At 38.2% G+C, this 24,000-nt stretch overlaps 1 protein-coding gene across 4 annotated transcripts in view; it reads left to right on the top strand.

The window, feature by feature from the left end:
- The window catches only part of DROSHA (drosha ribonuclease III), a 133,895-nt gene that overhangs the window by 38,257 nt on the left and 71,638 nt on the right, over positions 1-24,000 (top strand). For all 4 annotated transcript variants that reach the window (XM_081231262.1, XM_081231263.1, XM_081231265.1 and 1 more), the window contains 5 exons: positions 2,051-2,122; positions 3,713-3,794; positions 4,985-5,059; positions 18,255-18,424; positions 22,718-22,842. In XM_081231262.1, the coding sequence (XP_081087388.1) occupies positions 2,051-2,122; positions 3,713-3,794; positions 4,985-5,059; positions 18,255-18,424; positions 22,718-22,842 (524 nt within the window). The remainder of the gene's footprint in view (positions 1-2,050; positions 2,123-3,712; positions 3,795-4,984; positions 5,060-18,254; positions 18,425-22,717; positions 22,843-24,000) is intronic.

The raw sequence follows: 24,000 nt of genomic DNA, 5'->3' as shown, positions 1-24,000 counted from the left end.
CCATTGTATATTCTTTTTTTAAAAAAAGTAAATTTATTTATTTATATTTGGCTGCACTGGGTCTTCGTTGCTGTGAGCAGGCTTTCTCTAGATGCGGTGAGCGGGGACCACTCTTCATTGCGGCATGCAGGCTTCTCATCACGGTGGCTTCTCTTGTTGTGGAGCATGGGCTCTAGGGCATATGCGCTTCAGTAGTTATGGCACATGGACTCAGTAGTTGTGGCTCACGGGCCCTAAAGTGCAGGCTCAGTAGTTGTGGCCCAGGGCTTTGTTGCTACACGGCATGTGGGATCTTCCCAGACCAGGGCTCGAACCCATGTCCCCTGCATTGGCAGGCGGATTCTTAACCACTGCTCCACCAGGGAAGCCCTCTCCATTGTGTATTCTTGCCTCCTTTGTCAAAGATAAGGTGACCATATGTGCATGGGTTTATCTCTGGGCTTTCTATTCTGTTCTGTTGATCTATATTTCTGTTTTTGTCCAGTACCATACTGTCTTGATTATTGTAGCTTTTTAGTATAGTCTGAAGTCAGGGAGCCTGATTTCTCCAGCTCTGTTTCTCTTTCTCAAGATTGCTTTGGCTATTCGAGATCCCTACCTTTTTAAAAGGTAAGGGCTGTGGCATATTTTAGAGTAATTATGAATCTAACAGTTGTTAGCAAGGTATTTTAAAAATATGAATAATTGCACAAATTTGTAGCTCTCAAATATTTTTAAATGATTGTAGGAAGAAAGAAGAACTTAAAAATGATAGTGGCCTTAGCATGTCACTTCATCTGGTTTAGAACTCATTACCATGAGAAGGCTGAAAATGGATCTCTTATTAACGTTAATTATGAATTTCACTCAAATTAGCCACCATCCTAAAAACAACAACAACAACAAAAAAAAAACAAAGAAAGCACCTAAGAGTTAAACTTCATTTCTGAGAAAAAGATTTCCAGTAGATGGCATTATAGGACTATTTGCTTTTCTTACCATTCCTTTTGCTGGTGGAATTAAAGTTTGTTTCTTTCTGATTGCTGTGGTTTGTAAAAATGATTACCTTTATATAAAGTCGTCTTATGGACAGATCAAGGGACCAGAAAAGCCCACTTAACACATCTCTAGGGCTTCTGAGTCTATTATTTTCCCCAGCTAGTCAGCCAAGCCACTGCATTAACCTCACACCCTTCCTTTCTCAGTCCTTCATTCAAAAATACACGTAAAGAAAACCTATTAAATCTAGGCACTAGGCTAGTGTCTCATGATACATTGGTAAAGCAAGACAGATGTGGATTTATTTCATCTGAGCTTTCCTTCATTTTCACACATACCATGAGTATTAGAACAGGAAATGAGAGGTGGATACCCAAGTGGCTCAGAGCTGGGGTCTAGAGCAAGAATTTCTAATTCACCAGCTACCTGCTTCCTTCGGCAAAGTATCTGATGACTCTGCCTTCGTTTCCTCCACTGTACTCTGGGAAGAGTAGCTGCACCTGTCTCACAGGGCTGGTTACATGAGTGACAGTATGTGAAGCAGTAGAACAGTGCCTAGCTCAATAAGTGGTAGCTATTATTATTTTTATTACCATGATTGCTTTTGCTCCAGAGCCAGAGAGGCAGCATGAGTTGTGTCTACTACAATGACTTATGAATCTATAACTGATGAATTGTCAGCCTGCTATTCCTGCTCTGCCCGAAGAGCTGAAGATTCTGAAAGATTTTTAAAACCTGAGAAAAAGAAGTATTTAATTGTGGTTTTATTAATTCTTTAGAGGCAATATATTTGGTTTTAATGAGTTCTTGTCATGTTTGTGTTGCTGCTGCTAATACAGTTAATTAAGCACCAACATTATGCAGGTTTCCTGTAGAGACTGGGCCAGCTGGGTTCTTGCCATTAAAATTCAGCAGTTGTGGTCAAATTTCATGTGAAGTATTGTTAGCAGCTTAGATTAAGGTGAAGCTTTCCCATTTGGTTCATGGCCTTCTGGGTTAGGTAGCAAACACATGTACAGTGTGAGCGCAGGAAGGTATTTTGAAACTGAACTTTTCCTCCTTATTATTGCAGATTCCACTGTGTAAAGTAATTAGATTCAACATAGACTACACGATTCATTTCATTGAGGAGATGATGCCTGAGGTAAGGGAAAAGATTATTTAACAGCTTGATGCAGCTTGCTCTTTTGTTTATTCCACACATATCGTTAAAGCATTGAACTTGGCCAGGTCTGGCTTTTTGCCATAAGTATACCCTTAAAGTATTGTGTTCACTGTTGAAAGGGCCAGTCAGATGTAGTCAGATGTAGCTTTAGGAATGAGGTTAAAATTCGGGTCGTTTTCCAACTTACTGACCTATTTTTGAACCCATTTCTCCTCCTGTTGCAGCTACTGATAGTAACTTTACATCTGTTTCTAGTTTGTTTTGGACAGGGGACAGCTTTTGGTTACTGGTCCTTATCAGAGAGGAAATTAGAAAAGTGAAACTGAATCTGATAGCTGTTGGAATAATCTTATTCATTATCTCCAGTGACAAGATCAATGCTTGGTTCATTTTCCTTCCCATATATTTACACATTTTTCTTCCCATATATTTACATATTTTTCACTACATATGCTCAGCAGCAGATTTATCTAAATGTATACAAGAGGTTTAAACTTCCAAAGCAAGATAAATGTGAATCTCAGAATGATTCATTGCCTGATCTTGAATTTAGTGCTGCCAACAAATCACACTAAGAAATAACAACTAGACAGCAAACAAGCTCGTGCACTTAACATTGTGTTGGAGTCGGGGTTGATTTCCTGAGCCCCTGGCTCCTCTTGCAAACCTTGTTTAACGGTGCGGCTCTGTCGAGGGCAGCGGAGCACCCAGGGGGGTTGATGAGCATGACACGCACGCTTAGTTTGCACCTATTTCATTCTGGGCAAGTCCTGTTAATTCCACCTGTCTTTCAAAAAGAATTGAAGAGAAAGGGCCGCCCCTTCATTCTTTAGCTTGGAAGGGCTTTTTTGCTTCCTTTTGATTTTTAAGGTCATAAGCCTTCATTTGCTATCGTAAAAGTTTATGACTTCTGGCATGATCTCACGCAGGGAGATTTATGAACCCCGAGCAAAACAAGTAGGAGGAAGAATTATGAGACAGGTCTCACTTGCAAATATATCGTCTGTTAAGCTTGTTTACAGCAGAAATTTTGGTACAAAGTTCTGTAGTTTTTCTTAGCCCTGTATTGCCTTCATTAAGAATTGGAACTTTTTTGGCACAGAGACCTTTGTTTATGGTAACTTTGTAATAATAGTGATTCTGGGTGTATTTGAGGGGTGGAGGTGAGCAGGGATGGAGCGGGGGAGGTGCTGGGGACAAGCCTATCAGAGCTGGCCGCCCAGTGTGTGATTTGAATTAACAGAAAGTCCCTAGGAGATTCTGATATATTTTATAATTGGGTTAGAAAAATATGACGTAAAGGAGACTCTGATTTTTAAATTTCGCATTTTATTTGTACATGGAGAAGGGCCAAGTTCACATTTTCTTAGGAATCCTAATGACATTATTGCCTACTTCATTAATGTTTCAAGCCAATGAGCTACTATAGGACGGTGACCAAACTAGGAAATTACCTTGTTTTAGTACAGTTGCAATAGACACTTTTTAAAACACTTGACTAGAACAATCTGAACCTTGTTAATACATGTTTGCAGTACTACAGTGATTTGATTTTGGTTTATTTTTCAGAATTTTTGTGTGAAAGGACTTGAACTCTTTTCATTATTTCTATTCAGAGATATTTTGGAATTGTATGACTGGAATCTTAAAGGTAAATAATAGGATTTAAAGAAAAGTGTAGTACTTGTCGAAGAACGTTGTGATATGTGTGAAAACTCTTATAAAAGTGGGGGGACATAGTTGAAATTCATCGTACTTTTGAAATACCCAGGGAAAAGTTTTTTTCTCTCTCTTTTTTTTTTTTTGCGGTATGCGGGCCTCTCACCGTTGTGGTCTCTCCCGTCGTGGAGCACAGGCTCCGGACGCACAGGCTCAGCGGCCATGGCTCATGGGCCTAGCCTCTCCGCAGCACGTGGGATCTTCCCGGACCGGGGCACGAACCCGTGTCCCCTGCATCGGCAGGCAGACTCTCAACCACTGCACCACCAGGGAAGCTCCAAGGGAAAAGTTTTTTATTCATAGGAGTGCATGTTATCATTTGACATGAATAAGTTGTTATGGTCTCATTTTAATACAGTTTGACAGTGTCCATTACGGAAGATTACCGTTAATTGTTACCTAACTGGTACCTCAGAAGATGGTATCAGTTATGTTGAGTGACTACCTTGATTTATCTGCATTGGGGAATTCTCGTTAGTTAATATTTTAAATCTATTGAACTTTACTGTAATAAACTTCTTCCAAGATGACAGTTTATTAAAACAGAACCTTAGTTAACCTTCGAAACACACACATACACTGTGAGCTACAGCAGTTCAAAACTTGATACTTGGTTCTTGGATAATAGTTCACTCTTTTGGAAGTGCCTCTATTCCAGCAGACACTTATTTATTTATTTTTAAAACAGTATATTAATGAATGGCTTTTCAAACCAAGTTTTTAATAGTATTTCTCTCTTTTTTCCCCAGTTGTATTGGTTAAAATGGAACGGAGTGAAAACACAAGCATATTATATCATCCAATAGTTCATTTATAACAAAAATCTTTGTTATCTTTGAATTTCTAAAACTAGTTTTACCATATATACCATATATCATGTATAACCTTGGGGCATTCATTCGCCTTTTTGGGTGGTCTCCTCCCTCCAGTCTTCATGGAATGTTTGTGGCAGTTACCACATGATTGATTTAGCTATTGAGGAGAAAGGGGTGGTTTTCTTATGTCCCTACTTCTGGTGGTATTTTTTTGTAGTTATCATAAATCTTAGGAGTTAAGTTGCAATGTTTGTTTCCTAAGGTGGTTTTATTTATTTTTTCTTTCCTTTTCACTTGTTTGCTTTAGGTCCTTTGTTTGAAGACAGTCCTCCCTGCTGCCCAAGATTTCATTTCATGCCACGTTTTGTACGATTTCTTCCAGGTAAATCTTTTGGCTTGTCAGTGACCCGGTGAGATAGTGCATCTGAAAATAAGCCTGCCATTCTCCTTTCAGTCTTCAGGGACAAATTTCCCACCTCAGACACTTAATATCTACTTCTCAGGTCAGGCATGAGAATGTAAAATTATACATGTTGATTTGTACCCCTGCATAATTTATGGTAGCCCCAAGTTAGATGAGCAATGAGAAAATTGATTTATAAATTTTGAGTCTACTTGATAATATCATGCAAGTATTAAAATTAATATGGAAAAATGCATGTGGCTTTAAAAAATGCATATAGTTACTTAGAAAACAATTATAAAATTTTATAAACAATGATTATACCTATGCTAAAAATTACTGCAGTAATAGTTGTAGTAAGATAGTGGTATTAAAGGGTTCTTTTTTCTCTTTTTTGACATATACTTTTATTCATTTTACAGTGAAAAAAAAATTTATTCTCTCATGAAATTAAAAATATATAGGTAAATATATGACTTTTATATTTTTAAAACAACATTTTAACTATTTTAAAACTTCTGTCAAGAGGCTAGCTGTGAGCTATGGCCTTGTATTTAGTGTTTTTTAAAATGGTTGGGTTTTTAATGAAATGTTTGGATGCCTTTCTGTTGGTAAAGTCTTCACCATCCTAAATGAATTCATCCCTGGAATCTCACTCCCGTATCTCACTTTCTGGTGACATCCATCTATACTTCCACCCCCTTGTTCCCTTATTCCTTTTGCTTCTGCTTGACTCTTCTTTTTTCTCCTTGTGTGCAGCCACCTTTCCTTGCTTTCTTAAGTCCTGTCCTCTGACTTCTGTCTCTCAGCTCTAGTAACCTCAGCCCCTTGTGCCAACCACCACCTTGCATGGAAATGTCAGTTCAACCATTTGCCTTTTCTTCTCTGACGTTTGGGCCACTCAGTGATACGGGAGGAAAAAAAATGGCCGCTGCGATAAAACCGTGGTTTGTAATTCCAGCTGGGGAGCTTTTCAGCGTGTAAGCTTTCTGCCCATGTTTACATATCAGCAGCTTCAGAAGTTCAGCCTCATGCTCATGCTTTCCTCCTCGTGCCCCTTGTCCTCCTGGGGGCAGGAGCCCTTGCCTCCCTCATGCCTCAGAACCATCCCTTGAGCCTGTCAGATTCTGGGCCGTTCACAGCCTGGCTTTGCTTTGGTGCCCCACCTGCCTCTTAGCTTGTCCCCACCCTGCTGCAGCTGCTGATGCCAGAGCCAGCCTGCAGAAGACCAAAGCCAGTGGACACGCTTCAGCTGAGTCTCCTCCCTAATGTGGTGCCTGGGCCCTTGTTCTGGTCTGCCTGCTGTACTCTCCTTACTTGCCTTCTGGCTCTCTGATTCGTCCTTTGTGGCTTTTGTCTCTTGTCTTTTCATTCTAGTTTAGCTTTTCCTCCAGATTTTGTCCATGCTACCCTTTCCTCAGTCCACTCAGTCACAGTGGCTTATTTTTATTTTAGCATGGTGTTAATCATATTTTTAGTATTGTTAATGTTCATTTTGTTTGGAAAATGCATTCAAAAGATTTTCTCTTTTGTACATCTGGTTTTATTGAGAGGTCCTTTGTATTTTTTAAACATTTATTTATTTTTGTTTATTTGTTTGGCTGCATTGGGTCTTAGTTCAGCCTGCCGGCCCTTTGTTGCGGCACAACAGCGGGCTTCTCTCTAGTTGTGGCACATGGGCTGTAGAACATGAGGGCTCAGTAGTTGTGGCGCACGAGCTTAGTTGCCCTGAGGCGTGTAGATCTTAGTTCCCCGACCAGGGATTGAACCCACCTTCCCTGTATTGGAAGGCGGATTCTTAACCGCTGGACCACCAGGGAAGTCCCGAGGTCCTTTTCTTCTTTTCAAGTGAATGCATCTATGATTTTATAATGGAGCTTTAGCGGTAAACTTATTAGAAAATGGTGTTAGAGTGAGTTTGTTGAAAAGCCTTTCCTTTCTGTATCTGTCTGCCTGTAGGCATTTTATGACCAAACAAATCTCTAAGAGAAAGTGGACATTTTTTAAATCATCTTAAAGAAGAATCTTATGTCAGATATTTACCTTGTGGGATTTCAACTCTCAAAATGTTTCTTGCAACTGTATAGGGATAACACTTAGGTTGTCAAGAAGGGAAAGGTCTATTGACTTATTTATTTATTTTTTTTTTTGAGGTACGCGGGCCTCTCATTGTTGTGGCCTCTCCCGCTGCGGAGCACAGGCTCCGGACGCGCAGGCTCAGCGGCCATGGCTCACGGGCCCAGCCGCTCCGCGGCATGTGGGATCTTCCTGGACCAGGGCACGAACCCGCGTCCCCTGCATCGGCAGGCGGACTCTCAACCACTGCGCTACCAGGGAAGCCCTATTGACTTATTTTTAAACAGGATTTACTTTTTCATTAGACTTCCTTTTGAAAATATACTTATTAAAAAAAACCCGGGACTTCCCTGGTGGTGCAGTGGTTAAGAATCCTCCTGCCAATGCAGGGGACACGGGTTCGATCCCTGGTCTGGGAAGATCCCACATGCCGTGGAGCAACTAAGCCCATGTTCCACAACTACTGAGCTTGTGCTCTAGAGCCCACGAACCACAACTGCTGAGCCCGCGTGTCACAACTACTGAAGCCAGTGAGCCTGGAGCCCATGCTCTGCAACGGGAGAGGCCACCACAATGAGAGGCCCATGCACCGCAACGAAGAGTAGCCCCTGCTGGCCGCAGCTAGAGAAAGCCCCCATGCAGCAACGAAGACCCAATGCAGCATTAATTAATTAATTAATTAATTAATTAATTAAAGTAACAGCTATTTCAGGGACTTCCCTGGTGGCGCACTGGATAAGACTTTGTGCTCCCAATGCAGGGGCCCCAGGTTTGATCCCTGGTCAGGGAACTAGATCCCACATGCATGCTGCAACTAAGACCCGGCACAACCAAATAATTAAAAAAAAAAGTAACAGCTATTTCTGAACAATGTTAGTGTACTTAACACTATTGAACTGGATGGTTAAAAATGGTTAAGGTATTTCAAATACATAATACAGCTAATAATACTGTATTACATATTTGAAAGTTGCTAAGAGAAAAAAATCTTAAATGTTCTCATCACAAAAAAGAAATGGTAGTTACATGACATGATGGAGGTGTTAGATAACACTGTGGTGGTAATCATTTTTCTTTACATAAGTTTATCAAATCAATGTGTCATACCCCTTAAACTTACATGATGTTATATGTCAGTTATATCTCAATAAAGCTGAAAAAAATGGTTAAGATGGTAAATTTTATAATATGTTTTTTATCAAAAACAAATATTAAATCTTTAAAAAGTGACAACAGGTCAGAAGTAGAGTTGGAATGTTACTGACTAGTGGACCTAGATACCAGAAAACAGTTTCTTGATAACAGATACGATTTAGAATAGTAAGCCAAGCAAAGGGAAATTTACCTCAGTGTGAAAAAGAAAATTAAGTTTCAAAGTAGAAAAAGGTTAAGGATTTTAAAAATCAGTATTTCCTACACTTTCTAAAATGACATGCTTTATGAGTATAATTAAATTTTTTTAATTTTAAAAACTGAAATAGTTTGTGTCTCTAACTCCTCAAGTTTATATAATACTACTTAAGTTTGGCTTTCTATAATTACAATTACAATGTAAGATTCAAATTAATCAGTTCTTAAAAGGCTTAACTTATTAGCTTCTTCTGTCACTATTCGATTAAGAAACTTCATCATAATTGTTGGTGCCACAGGGCTGAAACTGTCAAAGTTTTATAAAGGAAGATAGTGGTTATGTGATTAGTTAAAAAATACAGTATGTATATAAAATTTTAAGCAGAAATTTCATTCTATTTGTATTCTATTTGGTATAGCACACTCTTCCTGAATTTCTTTGGGAAACAGTAACCTTTGATTATTATCTCCACTGAGACTGTCAGAGATTATAAATATTAGAGGACATTGACCAGTCTGCACATACTTCCTAAAATAACAAAAGATAGCAAGCAAGGTTGAAATTTAAACCACCTGTCATTTAATTTGGAGTTTTAGAAAACTTCACTGAAACTCACCTCAGAACTTCATGTAAAGTGTGATGAAACTGGTTAGGTAAATCCTACCAAAAACAAAGGATAAACATTAGCTCAGTTTTATTCCCCTGTAAATTTATTTTCAGATTTATATCTACTAAAACAGGAAAAATGTTATCTATTCAATGTACTGTAACCAGAACTTTTGTAGAAATTAAGGGAGACATCAAATAGCTGATATCCTAAATAGTAAAACGCATCAATGGGATTTTGAGAGCAAACTTCTTAGGGTCACTACAAGTTATAATATTTTTACTAAGATGTCATTTTCCAATTATTTTTTGCCTTTCTATACTTAGGCCATTAAATTTTTAAAGTTCATTAACCTATAGCTACTTTATCCAAGTTTACTGCAAGAAACTTTAGGTTTCTTCTATTATACAAAGCCTTTATGTTATATTTTACCAGTACTAACACTATGGAGCGAGTTAATGTCATTATCACATAAAATATATCTTACAATTGTTTACTCAATAGTTACAGCAGAATTTCAAAAGCTGTCCTTACTTCAACTAGAATTATCTTCTTATCAGTTCTCAGATCATCTCCAAACATTTGTAGTTTGTTCTATTTTGTTGCTCTTAGTAGAAACTCTTTAAAAACTGCTATCTGAGACTGATAAGGAAATACATGGAAGCTTGATTCTGAAAGGAAACATATTTAACACTTTTATTTTCAACCAGTTATATACACATCAATATTATACATATGTACATAATATACATATACATTAATGAATACATTTACATATACATGAAGGAGCACACAATATTGTAGACTGTTTTTAATTAGGCAGAACAGTTCAAATTTAAAATAGAATATTCATTTCAAAAGACAAAAGTCACTATGAACAAGAGTAACTTTTCTGTACCAATGAATGTAATATGGAGTTAACTGATTTCAGAACACAGCTGTTAGTAAAAAAGTCATACAATTAGTAAAAATATTTATGACTTTGCCTACACAGTGAAGATTCTCCCAATTAGTGCATGACTATAAATGAGCTGTTTTCAATAATAGTAAGTTTTAATTTAATTTAATAATAAGTTTTGGGCTTCCCTGGTGGCGCAGTGGTTAAGAATCCACCTGTGCTCTGGAGCCCGCAAGCTGTGCTCCGCAACAAGAGAAACCACCGGAGTGAGAAGCCTGCGCACTGCAATGTAGAGTAGCCCCCGCTCTCTGCAACTAGAAAAAAGCCTGCGTGCAGCAACGAAGACCCAACGCAGCGAAAAATAAATACACAAATAAATTTATTTCTTTTAAAAAAAGCAAAACCCTGAAAGATATAGAAAAATGCCTAATGTATAAAATGCATTTTGGTATTGGACAGCACATTATGGTTGATTCATTTTTCACAATGTGACTTCACTGAAAATCTTTAGAAAATGATGAGTTCAAAAGGAAAATACATTTTGATATATATTTTCATTTTTTTCTGTTCATAACTTTTTTGCATAGTGGTCATCATACTGATAAATGTTTTGCATCCTAATTTTTAACAATTCATCAAGCAGGAAGTTGTTTTTGTTTTTTTGTTTTTTTGTTTTTTTTGCAGTACGCGGGCCTCTCACTGCTGCGGCCCCTCCCGCTGCGGAGCACAGCCTCCGGACGCGCAGGCCCAGCGGCCATGGCTCACGGGCCCAGCCGCTCCGCGGCATGTGGGATCCTCCCGGACCAGGGCACGAACCCGTGTCCCCTGCATCGGCAGGCGGTCCCCCCAACCACTGCGCCACCAGGGAAGCCCCAGGCAGATATTTTTAAAGATCGTGATATGTAGTACCAAATTTCTTGTCAAAAGAATCATATCAGTTTATGCTGCCATGAAAAATGCATTATTCGTCTTCTTCACGTTTTGGACTTTCCTTCCTTCCTCCATCCCTCCCTCCCTCCCTCCCTCCGTTCCAACTGTAGCTCTGTGAGGCTAAGGAGTAAACAGTCTGTCTTGTATCACTACTAACATACTACTAAGTGGTGCATAGCAGGGGCTCAGTAGATACTTGTTTACTGACTTTATTTAATTGGTCATAATAGTGTCTTAGTAAAATATTCAAGTATTTCGTTACTAATAAGAGTGAGTGTGTTTTTCAAACATTCTTTGGTATTGTCTCTCATTTTTAAAAAGTAAACCTTTGATTGAGGTAGAACACAAATACTGAAAAGTGCACATATCATACATGAAAGACTCAATGAATTTTCACAAAGTGAATATGACTGTGTACTCAGCACCCGGCTCAAGATTACCAGCATCCAAGAGCCCCTTTCCAGTCACTACCCAGCCCCTCAAGGTAGCCTCTATTCTGGCTTGAAAATACCATGTATTAGTTTTAACTGTTTCTGAATTATAAAAACTAGAATTGTATATTCTTTTTTGTTTCTGTTTTCTTCTGTATTATGTTTTTGAAATGCCTATTGTCACAGTTAACTGTAGCTGACTCATTCTCATTGCTGTATAGTATTATATGGTATGACTAAATTAAAGTGTATTTAACCTGTCTGTGATTAATGGACATTTGCATGTTTTCAGTTTTTGACTCTTTCAGATAGCATACATGTGTTCACCAAACACTTGTACATGCCTTTTGGTGAGCATATATTTATGCTTTTCTATAGTGAATATATACCTAGGAGCAGAAATTCTGGATGTGTTTATATTAAGCTTTGTAGATACTTCCAAACAGTTTTCCAAAGTGATTGTGCCATTTTACCATCCCACCTGCAATATATATGAGAGTTCAGGTTAGTCCACATTTGCACCAACACTTGGCATTTTTTTTTCTTTTTCAAGTTAGCCATTCTGATGAGTATTCAGAGGTATAACATTATGGTTTTAATTTTCATTTCCCTAATGACTAATGAAATGGAGCACCATTTCATATATTGACCATTTGGATGTTGTCTTTTGAAGTGCCTGTTCAAGTCTTTAGCTCATTTTTCTGTTGGGTTATGTCTGCCTTTTTTCTCATTTACTTGTAGGTATTTTTTATATATACTCTATGTGAGTCTTTTGTCAGATATATATATTGCCAGTACCTTCTCTCTGATTGCTTTTTCACCATCTTAATAGTGATTTTTGGTGAACAGAAATTCTTTATTTTAATGTAGTCCAATTTACATATTTACCCTTTTTGCTTGGAGCCTTTTGTATCTTAATTTTGAAAACTTTGCCTACCCCAGGGTCATCAAGATACTCTACTATATTTTCTACAAATTTAGGTCTATAATGTCTCAAATTTGTTTTTATAAATGGTATGAGATATGGGTCAATATTCATTATTTTCAGTATGACATCCAGTTGACCCAGCACCATTTTTTGAAAAGACCATTCTTTCTTTACAGAATTGAAGTGTTACCTTGCCCTTAATTATGTCGACTCTGTGTGTGTGTTTGTGTGTGTGTGCGTGCGCACAAACAGTACAAAAGTGTATGAAGTAAAAAAGTGAACACCCCCTTCTAGACATGTGAAAATGAATAGGTGCTATAAATGGTTTGATTTGTATTTGTTTTAACCTGTACAGAGAGAATTATGCTTTTTTCTTTAAGCGGGATAACACTAAATATGTTACACAACTTGACCTTTTACTCAGCTGTTTCGGACATCCTCTATATAAATACATTGCCTCAATCTTTAACATCTGCATGGCATTCCATAGTATGAATGGACGTTAACTTTTTTGGCGGTTCCTCTAGTCATGAGTATTTTGGAGGTCTCTATTTTTCCTCCATTACATATAAATACTTCAGGAATAATCTTGTGTATCTATCCTTTTGCATTTGTGTGAGTGTTTCTACAAGGTAGGGTTCTAGAAGTGAAATTATTTAAGACAGTACGCACATTTTAAATTTGGAAAGAGTTGGCCAAGTTTTCTCTAGAAAGGACATAGTTGGTAGTTCTAACCAACATTTTTAACTGTACCCTTTTTCTGTACATCTGCCAACAGTGGATATTACTAGTCATTTGATAGGTAAAAAGTCACCTCATTATTATTATTTGCATCTTACTTGAACTCCTGTGAGAATGAGCAGCTTTTATATAGTATTACATGGTCCTCTCATTCTCATTTGCTTTTTGTTTGTATCAGTTTATTATACTATGTAACTGAAAGTTTATCAGTCATTCCAGTTTCTCTCTAGTTCCTCAGTTGACCTGCTTTGAAGACAGCTGTCTCAATTGCTTTATACAAATTTATCCAAAGTTAAGCTTATAGTTTAAACCAAGGATTATTCAGTGCAGGCCAGTTTACCAGAAGTCAAATCACAGAACAACCAGTTTATTGATATTTTAAGAGTTTTCTCAAATTTTTGTTTCTTTCCTATCCCTGCCTCTACCTGTAGTAGCCAAATAGTTGATATGAGGTCTCCTAGAGCCACTTTAAGGTTTTATCCTGACTGTAGTCCGGGCTGGGGCAGGGCATAATTCAGGTTAGGAAGGCTGCACTTACGGGAAAGCCTGTTCATTGTTTATATCATTGCTGTAGTAAAGCTTTGAGAATCCTGAATCAATTTTGCAAATCAGTTATCTAGCAGATTGATTTTTGGAGAAGTGATTCTTTAGGTATGGCTGACAGAGGGCCAGAGGGTGGGAGAGTATATCAAAATCCCCAGGAGGCAAGTGTAGTTTGGAAAAAACATCAATTGATACAGCATCTTAATATAACTTTGTATTTGGAAAGTTTAGAAAATGCTGTGCTGTTAATACAAATTTTCAAAACTTAAGATTATACAAAGGTGTCTTAGTAGGAATATACAGGAGACATGGTAATGAAGTTATAGTTATTCTCAGTGTAAGGAAAGAGGAAGGTATTTTTATATTTCTTAAAATTGAGTGTTACAGTCTTGAGAAATACTTGTTTAACCAGCTGTATTCTTTTAAATTTTATTTTATTTTTTTGGGCTGCATTGGGTCTTCGTTGTGGTGCGCGGGCTTCTCACTGCAGTGGCTCCTCTTGTTGCAGAGCACGGGCTCTAGAGCGCAGGCTCAGTAGTTGTGGCTCGCGGGCTCCAGAGCGCAGGCTCAGTAGTTGTGGCGCACGGGCTTAGTTGCTCCGCAGCATGTGGGATCTTCCCCGGACCAGGGCTTGAACCCGTGTCCCCTGCATTGGCAGGCGGACTCTTACCCACTTTGCCACCAGGGAAGTCCCCCAGCTGTATTCTTAACACAAACTCCCTAACAAATTGCCCCTCCCCCCAATAGCCATATAAATAATCAAGCAATATAAACTGAGAGAATTGGGTCTCTAAGAAACAGTTTATAAAGTCTGTCAGTTCATTAATGACTGTCCAGATTCATTCCCCGAAACACAAACTCCAGTTCTTCCCGAATAATGAACCGTTGTCACGGTTCCAGTCCCAGTGCTGGCAGAATTCCTGCTAACCTTAGCTTACCCACTCTCATTTCTCATTTATATCATGTCCTATTCATCTCAGCCAATGAGATAAAGATTACTTCCTAGCCCTCAGTGACATAGTTCCATAAATCCCCAACATAAACATGAAGCAAAGCAGACAAACCAAAAGAGCCAATTCATTAACATTAGTAAATTCATGGCAGTCTGCGAGCAAGTGGCCACATTATTTATCCGCTTCAGAAAGTCATTCCACAAATATTTCTGGAGTGTCTTTTTTTGCCCTGCTGGGTGTGAGGGATGCAGCCCTTGCCCCGTGGGCTCTGCAGGACTTTCTGGTCATGTCTACTTTTCCTTATATTTCCGTAAGGATTTCACTTCAGGTTATCTGTCCTGAGTTTCTACTTTTTCACATTGGTAAATATCTATCTTTTTAGATTTTAGTTGCTATTTAAAATATTTAGCAGATTTCAACATGGATTTACAGTTTCTCCTTCAGCATTACCAATTTTGCACCTGATGTGTGTTATGTTTTTTAAAAAATTATTTCTAGTTCTGTGCTGCTATAAAACTCTCCTCCCTCATCAGCAGCTTTGCACCTAATCTAGGTAGATGCGTTCTCATAAGCATTCAGTGGCTTTCCTTCTTTCTCTCACAGGTATTCTTCTCCTAAATTGAGCGGTGCCCTTGGATTGTAGGTTTAAGTGTTACCCCCTCCCACTAGCTCTTTGAGTTTCTTATTCTTTTCACTTAAATTCAACGCCCCTACTCCTTTTCACTTTTATTTGAAGTGCCCTGAAGTCAGCCACTTGTAACTGCTTGTGGGGAGATTCTGGCGCCAGTTTGTACACCTGGAGTTGCATATCTTTTCTCCTTCCACCAGGCACCAACCTCCCCAAATAAAATCTGAATGTTTTTTTCTAATCCTTGCAACAAAACAACACTCTGCTGCTTATAGTATCCTAGACTCCTGATGTATCCTTATAGGCTTACAGTGCTTTTTAGTAATCTTAACAAATATAATGATTACAATCTAAATACTATTTTACTCTTTCCTTGGTGCCTAGAATCTCGTTAGTGTGGCAGTTCTTCTCGGGGCTCTCCAGGTTTTCTTAATCCCTGCTGCTCTGTATGTGGACATGTGCAAGTATAAGTCAACTTACTCTGACTTTAAGAGTTCTCTTGTCCACCTGCTCACTTCAGGCCCCCCTAGAAGCAGAGATTACCGTGGGCTCAGCCAGACAGGTAGGTATTATGACTATGCTGGGCTCCATAGCAAAGAGGGGAACATCACTGATTGAGAAAGACATGTCACGTGCAGGCGGATTATCATTTCTATTGAGACAGACTGAGAAATATGCCCTTAACCATGGAAATTTGTTAATCAAAGGTGACTTCTGGGTTTAAGGCAGATGTTTTGTAATGAGGCATAAAAGATTTTTACTGCTGTGAACAATAATAATATGAAGGGTAGGTAGAACATGTCCTCATGTGGGTTGATCGTATTTTGTACTGTAGTTACTTCTTAGACAGTTATTTTTTTTAAGAGGCTCTGTGTCTTTAAGAGAGCTCTGTTTTCAGAATGTTATCTGCAAAGATTCCTCTAGGAACAGTTGTGATGAGTCATCATTAGCCAACTTGCTTCTTGAAGGCCTAGAGCTTGTGTTTTGGTTTGTTTTTTCTTTTTCCGTGATTGCTACATGGGACCGCTCATAGTGCCTGGCACATGATGGTGGAAACCATGCTCCCGTCTGAGAGTCACATCCAGAGCGCTTCCCGCGCTCTGTAAAGCTCGGCGAGATCTGACTTCCCTGCCGCCTCCCCCACGCTCTCCTCCTCCTCACTCCATCCACGCCGGCCTCTTGGCACTTCCTGGAACACGTCAATCCCACTCCACCTTAGGCTTTTGCTATGTTTTCTACCCAAGACACCCCGCTCCCAGATAGCCTCAAGGGGTTCCTCTGCTTCTTTCAAGTCTTTGCTCACATGACACCTCTTCAAAGACGCCTTTCCTGAGCACCCTTTTATGTGTAGTTGCCCAGTTTGATCCTTATTCATAGCGGTCATCTCTGATCTATTATTATGTAGTTGTTTTTTATTGTATCTTTCCCTCCACTGGAATATAAGGGTTTTTTTTTTTTCCAGAAGATGTTGGGGGTAGGAGTTGATTAATTGATTTACTTAATTTTGCTGTGTTGGGTCTTCATTTCTGTGCGAGGGCTTTTCTCCAGTTGTGGCAAGCGGGGGCCACTCTTCATCGCGGTGCACAGGCCTCTCACTATCTATCGCGGCCTCTCTTGTTGCGGAGCGCAGGCTCCAGACGCGCAGGCTCAGTAGTTGTGGCTCTCGGGCCTAGTTGCTCCGCGGTATGTGGGATCCTCCCAGACCAGGGCTCGAACCCGTGTCCCCTGCATTAGCAGGCAGATTCTCAACCACTGCACCACCAGGGAAGCCCATAAGGGGTTTTGGCTATTTAACACAGCTGTGTTTCCTAGGCCTGCTACATGATAGGTGCTTGGTAATTATTGAATGAATGAATGCATATTTAGATTAATGAATGAATGCATTCCTACATATATAGTGGCCCTGTAGCAGCAATGCCATCTAATTCCAGAGCAGCATCTGAGATAGAAAGACACAGATCAAAAAGAAATTTTGATCCTTACTGTCTTCTCTCTTAGATGTGTAGGCTTAAGTTCTTAGCCCATAGCAACTTGAATTAAAATCTTTTATCTTCTTCCATTTTCTAGCATCCCAGATTCCTTGGCTGCCATGAACTCTTCTATTTAGCACAAATAGGACCCCCTCGTTTATTCCTACCCGTCTCCACCATCTTGGTCCCCTTGTTTCTCCATGAAGTGTTTGGTCCTATACCACTGTTGCCAGCATGTCTCATGACCTGGGGAGGGTAGTTATTGTTCTCTACACCTTCAGGGCTCTTGTCCTTCCTTTGGGTGGGACTAGGCAGAGAAAAGGTGGTTGTACATGCTGGTCAAGAAGCTAAGCCCAAAGAGAAGGCAGAAGCCTGTGAATCTGAAATTAATGCTCACATTAGATCAATGTCTTTGATTCATCAAGTACCAGATTAATTGATTTTTTCCAAGGTGCTTTATTTATGTTCTTTGTTGTTTTTATCCTCTGTACTTGGTAATATATGCTTCTGTAAGTCTCAGAGTACTTGGTATTTTTTCCATGTACTAACTCCGTAATGATCCTCATGATATTAGTACAAGCTCTTTAGCTCGTTTCCTCATGGCAGGTGCAGCACATTAGCACCAAAAAACTAGGCCATAATGCAACAATAGCTTACTGAAAACATCCATAAATATCTCATAAAAGCTTAGAATTTCCTTAAATCAGTAACATCACTGTCAAAGAGCTTTCATCTGTTACCCTGTAAAGAGCGTTAAAATACTTAAAACATAACACGGTTCTGTATATTGTAAACTGTGGTCTTTACATTCGGTGGTTTTAAATTTATTTAGGTAGGCACCTTTTTTACATTCCTACCTTACACATGGGCCTTTTATCATTTATAATGCTGTTGTTGCCATTTTAGTAAATAAGATAGTTTATGAGCACCGTTCATCAGTGAAACACATGGCTTTCCTATTATTTAGCACCTGGTTAAACAAAGGTTTAACGATGTAAATTCTGTACTACCTTTTTAAAAACGCTCTCTTCTCATTGTCTTGTTTTTCCTTATTGGGTGGATGACTGGCTGTTAATTGAGTAGCCTTATTTTTCCCTCTCTCTCCACTGTCACCTAAGACGGAGGAAAGGAAGTACTGTCCATGCACCAGATCCTCCTTTACTTATTACGGTGTAGCAAAGCCCTGGTTCCCGAAGAGGAGATTGCCAATATGCTTCAGTGGGAAGAACTTGAGTGGCAGAAATATGCGGAAGAATGCAAAGGCATGATTGTCACCAACCCTGGGACGGTATGTGCTGGTGTTGACAGTCAGAGACTGAATCACCTTCGTTTCAGGTTTGAGTGTTTTGCAGAAACGATAACAGAACATTTTTAAAGATTTAAGTACTCATTGCTTCTTGTTCTTTGAGTAATTTTTTCCTTTAAATATTTAGTAAATAAGAAAAATATCATGTAGGCATATTTAGTAGTAATTTCATCTGCTTAGTAAACTTATTCTGATTATTATGGAGAATTTTGAAGTTTTTAGATATGTTCAGATCTAATTTTTTGCTGAGTATAAAAGTAATATGTCTTCACTATAGAAAATTAGGAAAATAGAAAAACAGCCCAATGAAGATAAAAATTACCCATAGTTCCATTCTCCAGAGATGATACTATTCACTTTTCTAGTTTCTTTAGAATAGACATGTTTCATATTGTTTTGAAACAAAATTGGCATCATACTGTTAAATATTAACATTCAGACCTTTTCCTTCTTATCCTCCTCCAGGAACAACCACCCCAAAGTTGTTAGTTTTCCTTAGTCTTAAATCTCTTTAGGCGTGTAATTTAAAAAATGCCCCTAAGTTCTTTAATTAACCCCCTGTTATTGGGCACCTAGGTTGCTTCCAGATTTTTGCTATAACAAATAATGCTGTGTTGAATTTATATATATGTGTGTAAACATGTATACATATGTATGTATTTATCTTTGAATGTGTCCATTTAATTCCTTAAGGTATGCACATTTTGAAGGCTTTTGGTACATGTTATAAATTGCCTTCCAGAGGGTTGTAGAATTTGCACTCTGACAAGGAGTATATGAGATTGCCCATTCCTTCATACAGTTATACTAGTTTAACAGAAAACTTTGTCAATTTGGTAGGAAAAAAATTGATACTATTTAGTTCAGTTTTCTGTTTATTTTGGTTTCTAGCAAAAATTGATATTTTAAATGTTATTGACCTTTAAAGTTTTTTTTCTGATAATGGCTTATCAGTATCCTTTGTCTAACTTTCTTTTGTGGTATTTGTCCTTTTTTATTGATTCTTTGCCATAATTGTTACAAATATTTCCCATTTTATTCATTTTGTTGCTTAAATTTTTGGCTTTAAAATTTGCTTCTAATGTTTATTTTGAGGTAAAAATATAAAAATCAAAGCAGAGAATTAATAGATAAGTAGTTTTCTCTTACAAAGAATATGCTGTTTTATATATTTATTAAAAAATTGTTTTGTCTAAAATGTTATTTCATAAAATAGTTATATATTGGCATCTTATCAGGATAAAGTTTTCCAAAAGTGGAGAATTAAAATACTTCTATGTAAAGAAACAGAATAGTCTATTTAAACAAAGCTGTTGTTTTTAAAAGGCTGCCAAATTGTTTAATAGCCTTGATTCATAAAAATAAAAACTCTGGGTCAACTTGTTGTAGCATGACAGTAACATCTGCACAAGCAAAATGTTGCTATTTGCAAATCAAATATTCCAACTAATACTGATTATTTTAAACAAATCTAGAAAGTGAAAGTTTAGTAAAACATTTAAACATTAAACTCGTTTAAAACTAAAAGAGTTACACAATTTTTACTGTTATATTGTTTAGCCACACAAATAATTATTAAAGTAACTTTAAAAGAAGTATACAAGTCATAGTACTATGTAGGTGTGACTCTGGACTTAATTTTTCTTTGAACAGTTGCACAAATTTACATTTCTTCTGTCAGTTTTACAGTTGGGTCAGAGGATGTGTGGGTGTGATGGTGGTGGGAGACGTGCCTTTTCACCTTGGTAGGTCTGCTTGAAGAATCCCATGATTTACTGTGGAAACACTTTCATCCTGGGGCTTTCTTCCATAGCCTGGTTAAAATTTCCTGAGATCCTAGGATCAGTTGGAGAGCTTTTGAAAATATAAGAATGCCCTGATGCACCCCACCCCGTATGCTCCACGTAATGGGGTTCAAAGATCTGTAGTTTAAAAAAATAATCCCCAGTTGCTTCTGGTTCACTCCTTGTTTTTGAGCCAATGGCATAGAAGATATTTACTCCATTACCATGATCATCGTTCAACTCAGTTGTTGAGGGACTACTACATGAGCCAGGTGCTAGTGAAGTATATAGATTATATATGTTGCTTGTCCAGCTGCAAACTCACAGCATATCCATATGAAAGGAGCTTGTGATGAATTATTGAATCAGTGGACCAATCTGAAAAAGCCAGTCAGGAAAGCTTGTAGTTTTTGGTGAGATCACTGGGCTGGGCTGCCAGGCATTCTTCATAAACATTCTACTGTGGTATTTAAGGAATCAAGAAATTGTATAAATTATTGGCACAATTGAATGTACATACTTGAGATGGTATATGGCCAGTTTTAAAGATAATAAGGAAACCACAGGTTAGGGTGAAGGGTTTATGTTGGAAAGTAATTGGAAATAAATTAAGAAAGCTAAGTTTGGGTGCCAAGCTTAGGGACATGTTGAAGTTAATTATTATTTTTTCTTTTTTTAGTATTTAGTCTTAGTGTAAAGGAGAAAAATATTCTGAAAACTCAGTATAATAAAACATGCTTTCATTATATCCTTTTGAGAATAGGGCAGAATAGACATGGCACCACATTTCATCCTCTGCAGTACTTGCTTTGGAAGATTGCCCAATGGTAAGGATATTGGGGAATTTATTAAAATTTCCAAACCATTATGGTCACATTAAGTACTTTATTGCTGCAGAACTTAGGAGAATTAATCTCCCTCCCTAGGTACTTTGCCTCTGCTGGGGAATACTTTGGTCTTTGGCGAGAATGTTTTTTATTCTTCTACAAAAATGGTGTGATAGATACTGTAGGGTGTGTCCAAAGTCTAGAACTTATTTCATCCCCTCCCCCTATAAATTACAGATACTATAGATATTTTAAATCACTGTTTCCTCTGTTGATACCATAGCATGGTATTTAAAATCATGAAAACATGAATACTTCACTAGCATTTTTCTGTGGTGCAATCCCTCTTTTAAAAATGAATTCTGCTGCTTTGATGCATAAAATATTGGAAACAATTCTTAGACCCAAATAACATGTTGCTACTGTTGATGGCCATTTAAATAATTTTATCTTAGGTTTTCTGTGACCAAAATCTTCTCCAATTATTAATTTTGAGAGCAGAGGTCAACTTTTCAAGATGCTAGTAAAATTTTGACTGTTAAATGACATTGAAATATTCTTTAAAAACTGAAGTCTAAGTTGTTTTTTCACTAATGTAGATGAATTTACACAAATCTTTTTACTTTGTCACCAACTTGTATTTGTCAGATGGCTGACTAGGACTACGGTTGTGGGTAGGGTAACCATCTTGTCCCAGTTGCTGGGGGCTTTTCCAGTTTTAACATTGAAACCCCTGTGTCCTGGACAAACAAGTCATAGTTGTTGGGCATAGCTGTTCAACAGAATGAAGCTTATTGGCCTCCATGGGGATCAACTCTATAGCCTTGGCTCTAAAGCAACTGCGCCAAAGACCCCACAATCTCTTAGTAAGAATTTAGTTTCTAATTAGGGACTGCCCTGAGCATTGAGTATAAGCAAGGAGGTTGCTAAAGGATACTCTCTGTGATTTTACCATCTTTTCACAAACTTAAGCTTTCAAGATGAAAGATATTTTATAAATGGATCCTCATACTTAAGTAACTTAAGAAGGAACCGGCTGTTCACTTCTTTTTTTACTAGACGGGAAAAAAAAAGACATATGAAGCTCTCTATTAAAATTTAATAATGGCCTACATGGACATAATAAGAGAAGCTTAACTATTTGTTCTTTGTACCACCATACCTTTTAATTTAAAGGTATAGGATTAAAGGAATACACAAGGTACACAGAGAACTAATGGGGGAAAAATTATAGAGGCATCTGTCTGTGCCTCCTGAGTAGAAATAAGCTATTCATTTGAAATGTGAAATTAAAGCAGAATAAGCCAGCATATCTCTTTCTGGTCATGTGGAAAACTTCCTCTGTGCCTTTGGAGAGGTTAAGGAAAAGTTACATCTGCCTAAGTGTCCTTTCAAAAGTTTAATTGTTAAAGGTTTCTATGTGGATGGCAAACAAGGACAAAATCATTGTTCATGATGCCAAATGGCACAGACTCATTCATATGGATGACATTATAGTTTTTATATAGTTTAGCTGCTATGATTGAAGGGTTTTTAAATGACATTTTCCCTTTGGGGATGAGGCTTTCCTAGGGAAAAATCCGATTACTTTCTTCCCTACTTAGATTAAAGACAATACTTAAAGAATTCTTAAGGGAACAAATGGCTTTGATTTTTCTCTCTAGAAACCAAGCTCTGTCCGCATCGATCAACTGGATCGTGAACAGTTCAACCCCGATGTGATTACTTTTCCTATTATCGTCCACTTTGGGATACGCCCTGCACAGTTGAGTTATGCTGGAGACCCACAGTAAGATATTTTTCAGTGTTTGTCTTAGCCAATTTCACCTTCTACTAACAGCTGCATTAGCGAGGAATCCCCTTTAGTGGATTTTTTCTTTTTAAAAATTAAGACCTGAAATGAGCCATGTTCCCAAATTTAGGTTACCAAAGGAAGCAGGTTTTGGTAGCTCCTGAAGAATTATGTTCTCTACATGTTTGACTGCAGGAAATTATTATTCAATAGATTATCCTTGGCAGTCTTGGTCAATATGAGTCCTGTATTGTTTTTAACCTTTAAGGAACTTTTCCTTTATCCATCATTATAGTACTTACTGTTATGATTCTTTTTTATTTTTTTCAGTGCCCTCTAGAGGAAAGTAGCACCATGTTGGTTCTTAGCACTGCCACATTGACGCAGAGTTCTGTTTTTTGGGGACATCTTAGTAAGAGCCCAACATCCCATGCAAAGTCAAGGGTTGTATTAGAAGGAGAAGCCATGACTTCTAACTCTTAGAATTGATGTTACTTTCCAACTGGCATGTTAGTGTTTTGCTGGGAGAAAATGAAGATGTCTGGGAATGGAAATAGTACCATTATATTCTTCAGGAGTGTTTGGATTCTCTACCTTGTTAAACAAACAAACCGCCTCCTGATTTAATTTTTTTTTTTTTTTTTTTTTCCCGGTATGTGGGCCTCTCACTGTTGTGGCCTCTCCCATTGGGGAGCACAGGCTCCGGACACGCAGGCTCAACGGCCATGGCTCATGGGCCAAGCCGCTCCGCGGCATGTGGGATCTTCCCAGACCGGGGCACGAACCCGTGTCCCCTGCATTGGCAGGCGGACTCTCAACCACTGCGCCACCAGGGAAGCCCCTGATTTAATTTTTTTAAAGGATTCATAATGGGAGAAAAGGGCATGGGAGATTTTCAATTCATTAATCCAATTCTGGCTGATATATTAGAAGAGGCTAAAGGGTTTTGTTCTTTTTTTTCCCCCCTTTGGATAAAAGTATGAAGCAGTGAACCAGGCACTGTGTAAGTACTTCTTTCTTTCCTCCATTCTCTAAAAAAATGTTATCGAAAAGGAGACACCCAGCTAAGGCCAAGAAAGGAGCAGTTTCAGTATGACAGAAAAATCTTTGGAAAGTCCCTTCTTTTCAGAAAAGTGTTAGTAGAATGTGATTAGG

This window comes from Mesoplodon bidens, assembly GCF_964165515.1.
Source record: "Mesoplodon bidens genome assembly, chromosome: 4".
Classification (NCBI taxonomy): domain Eukaryota; kingdom Metazoa; phylum Chordata; class Mammalia; order Artiodactyla; family Ziphiidae; genus Mesoplodon; species Mesoplodon bidens.
This window is presented reverse-complemented; position numbering and strand designations above follow the sequence as displayed.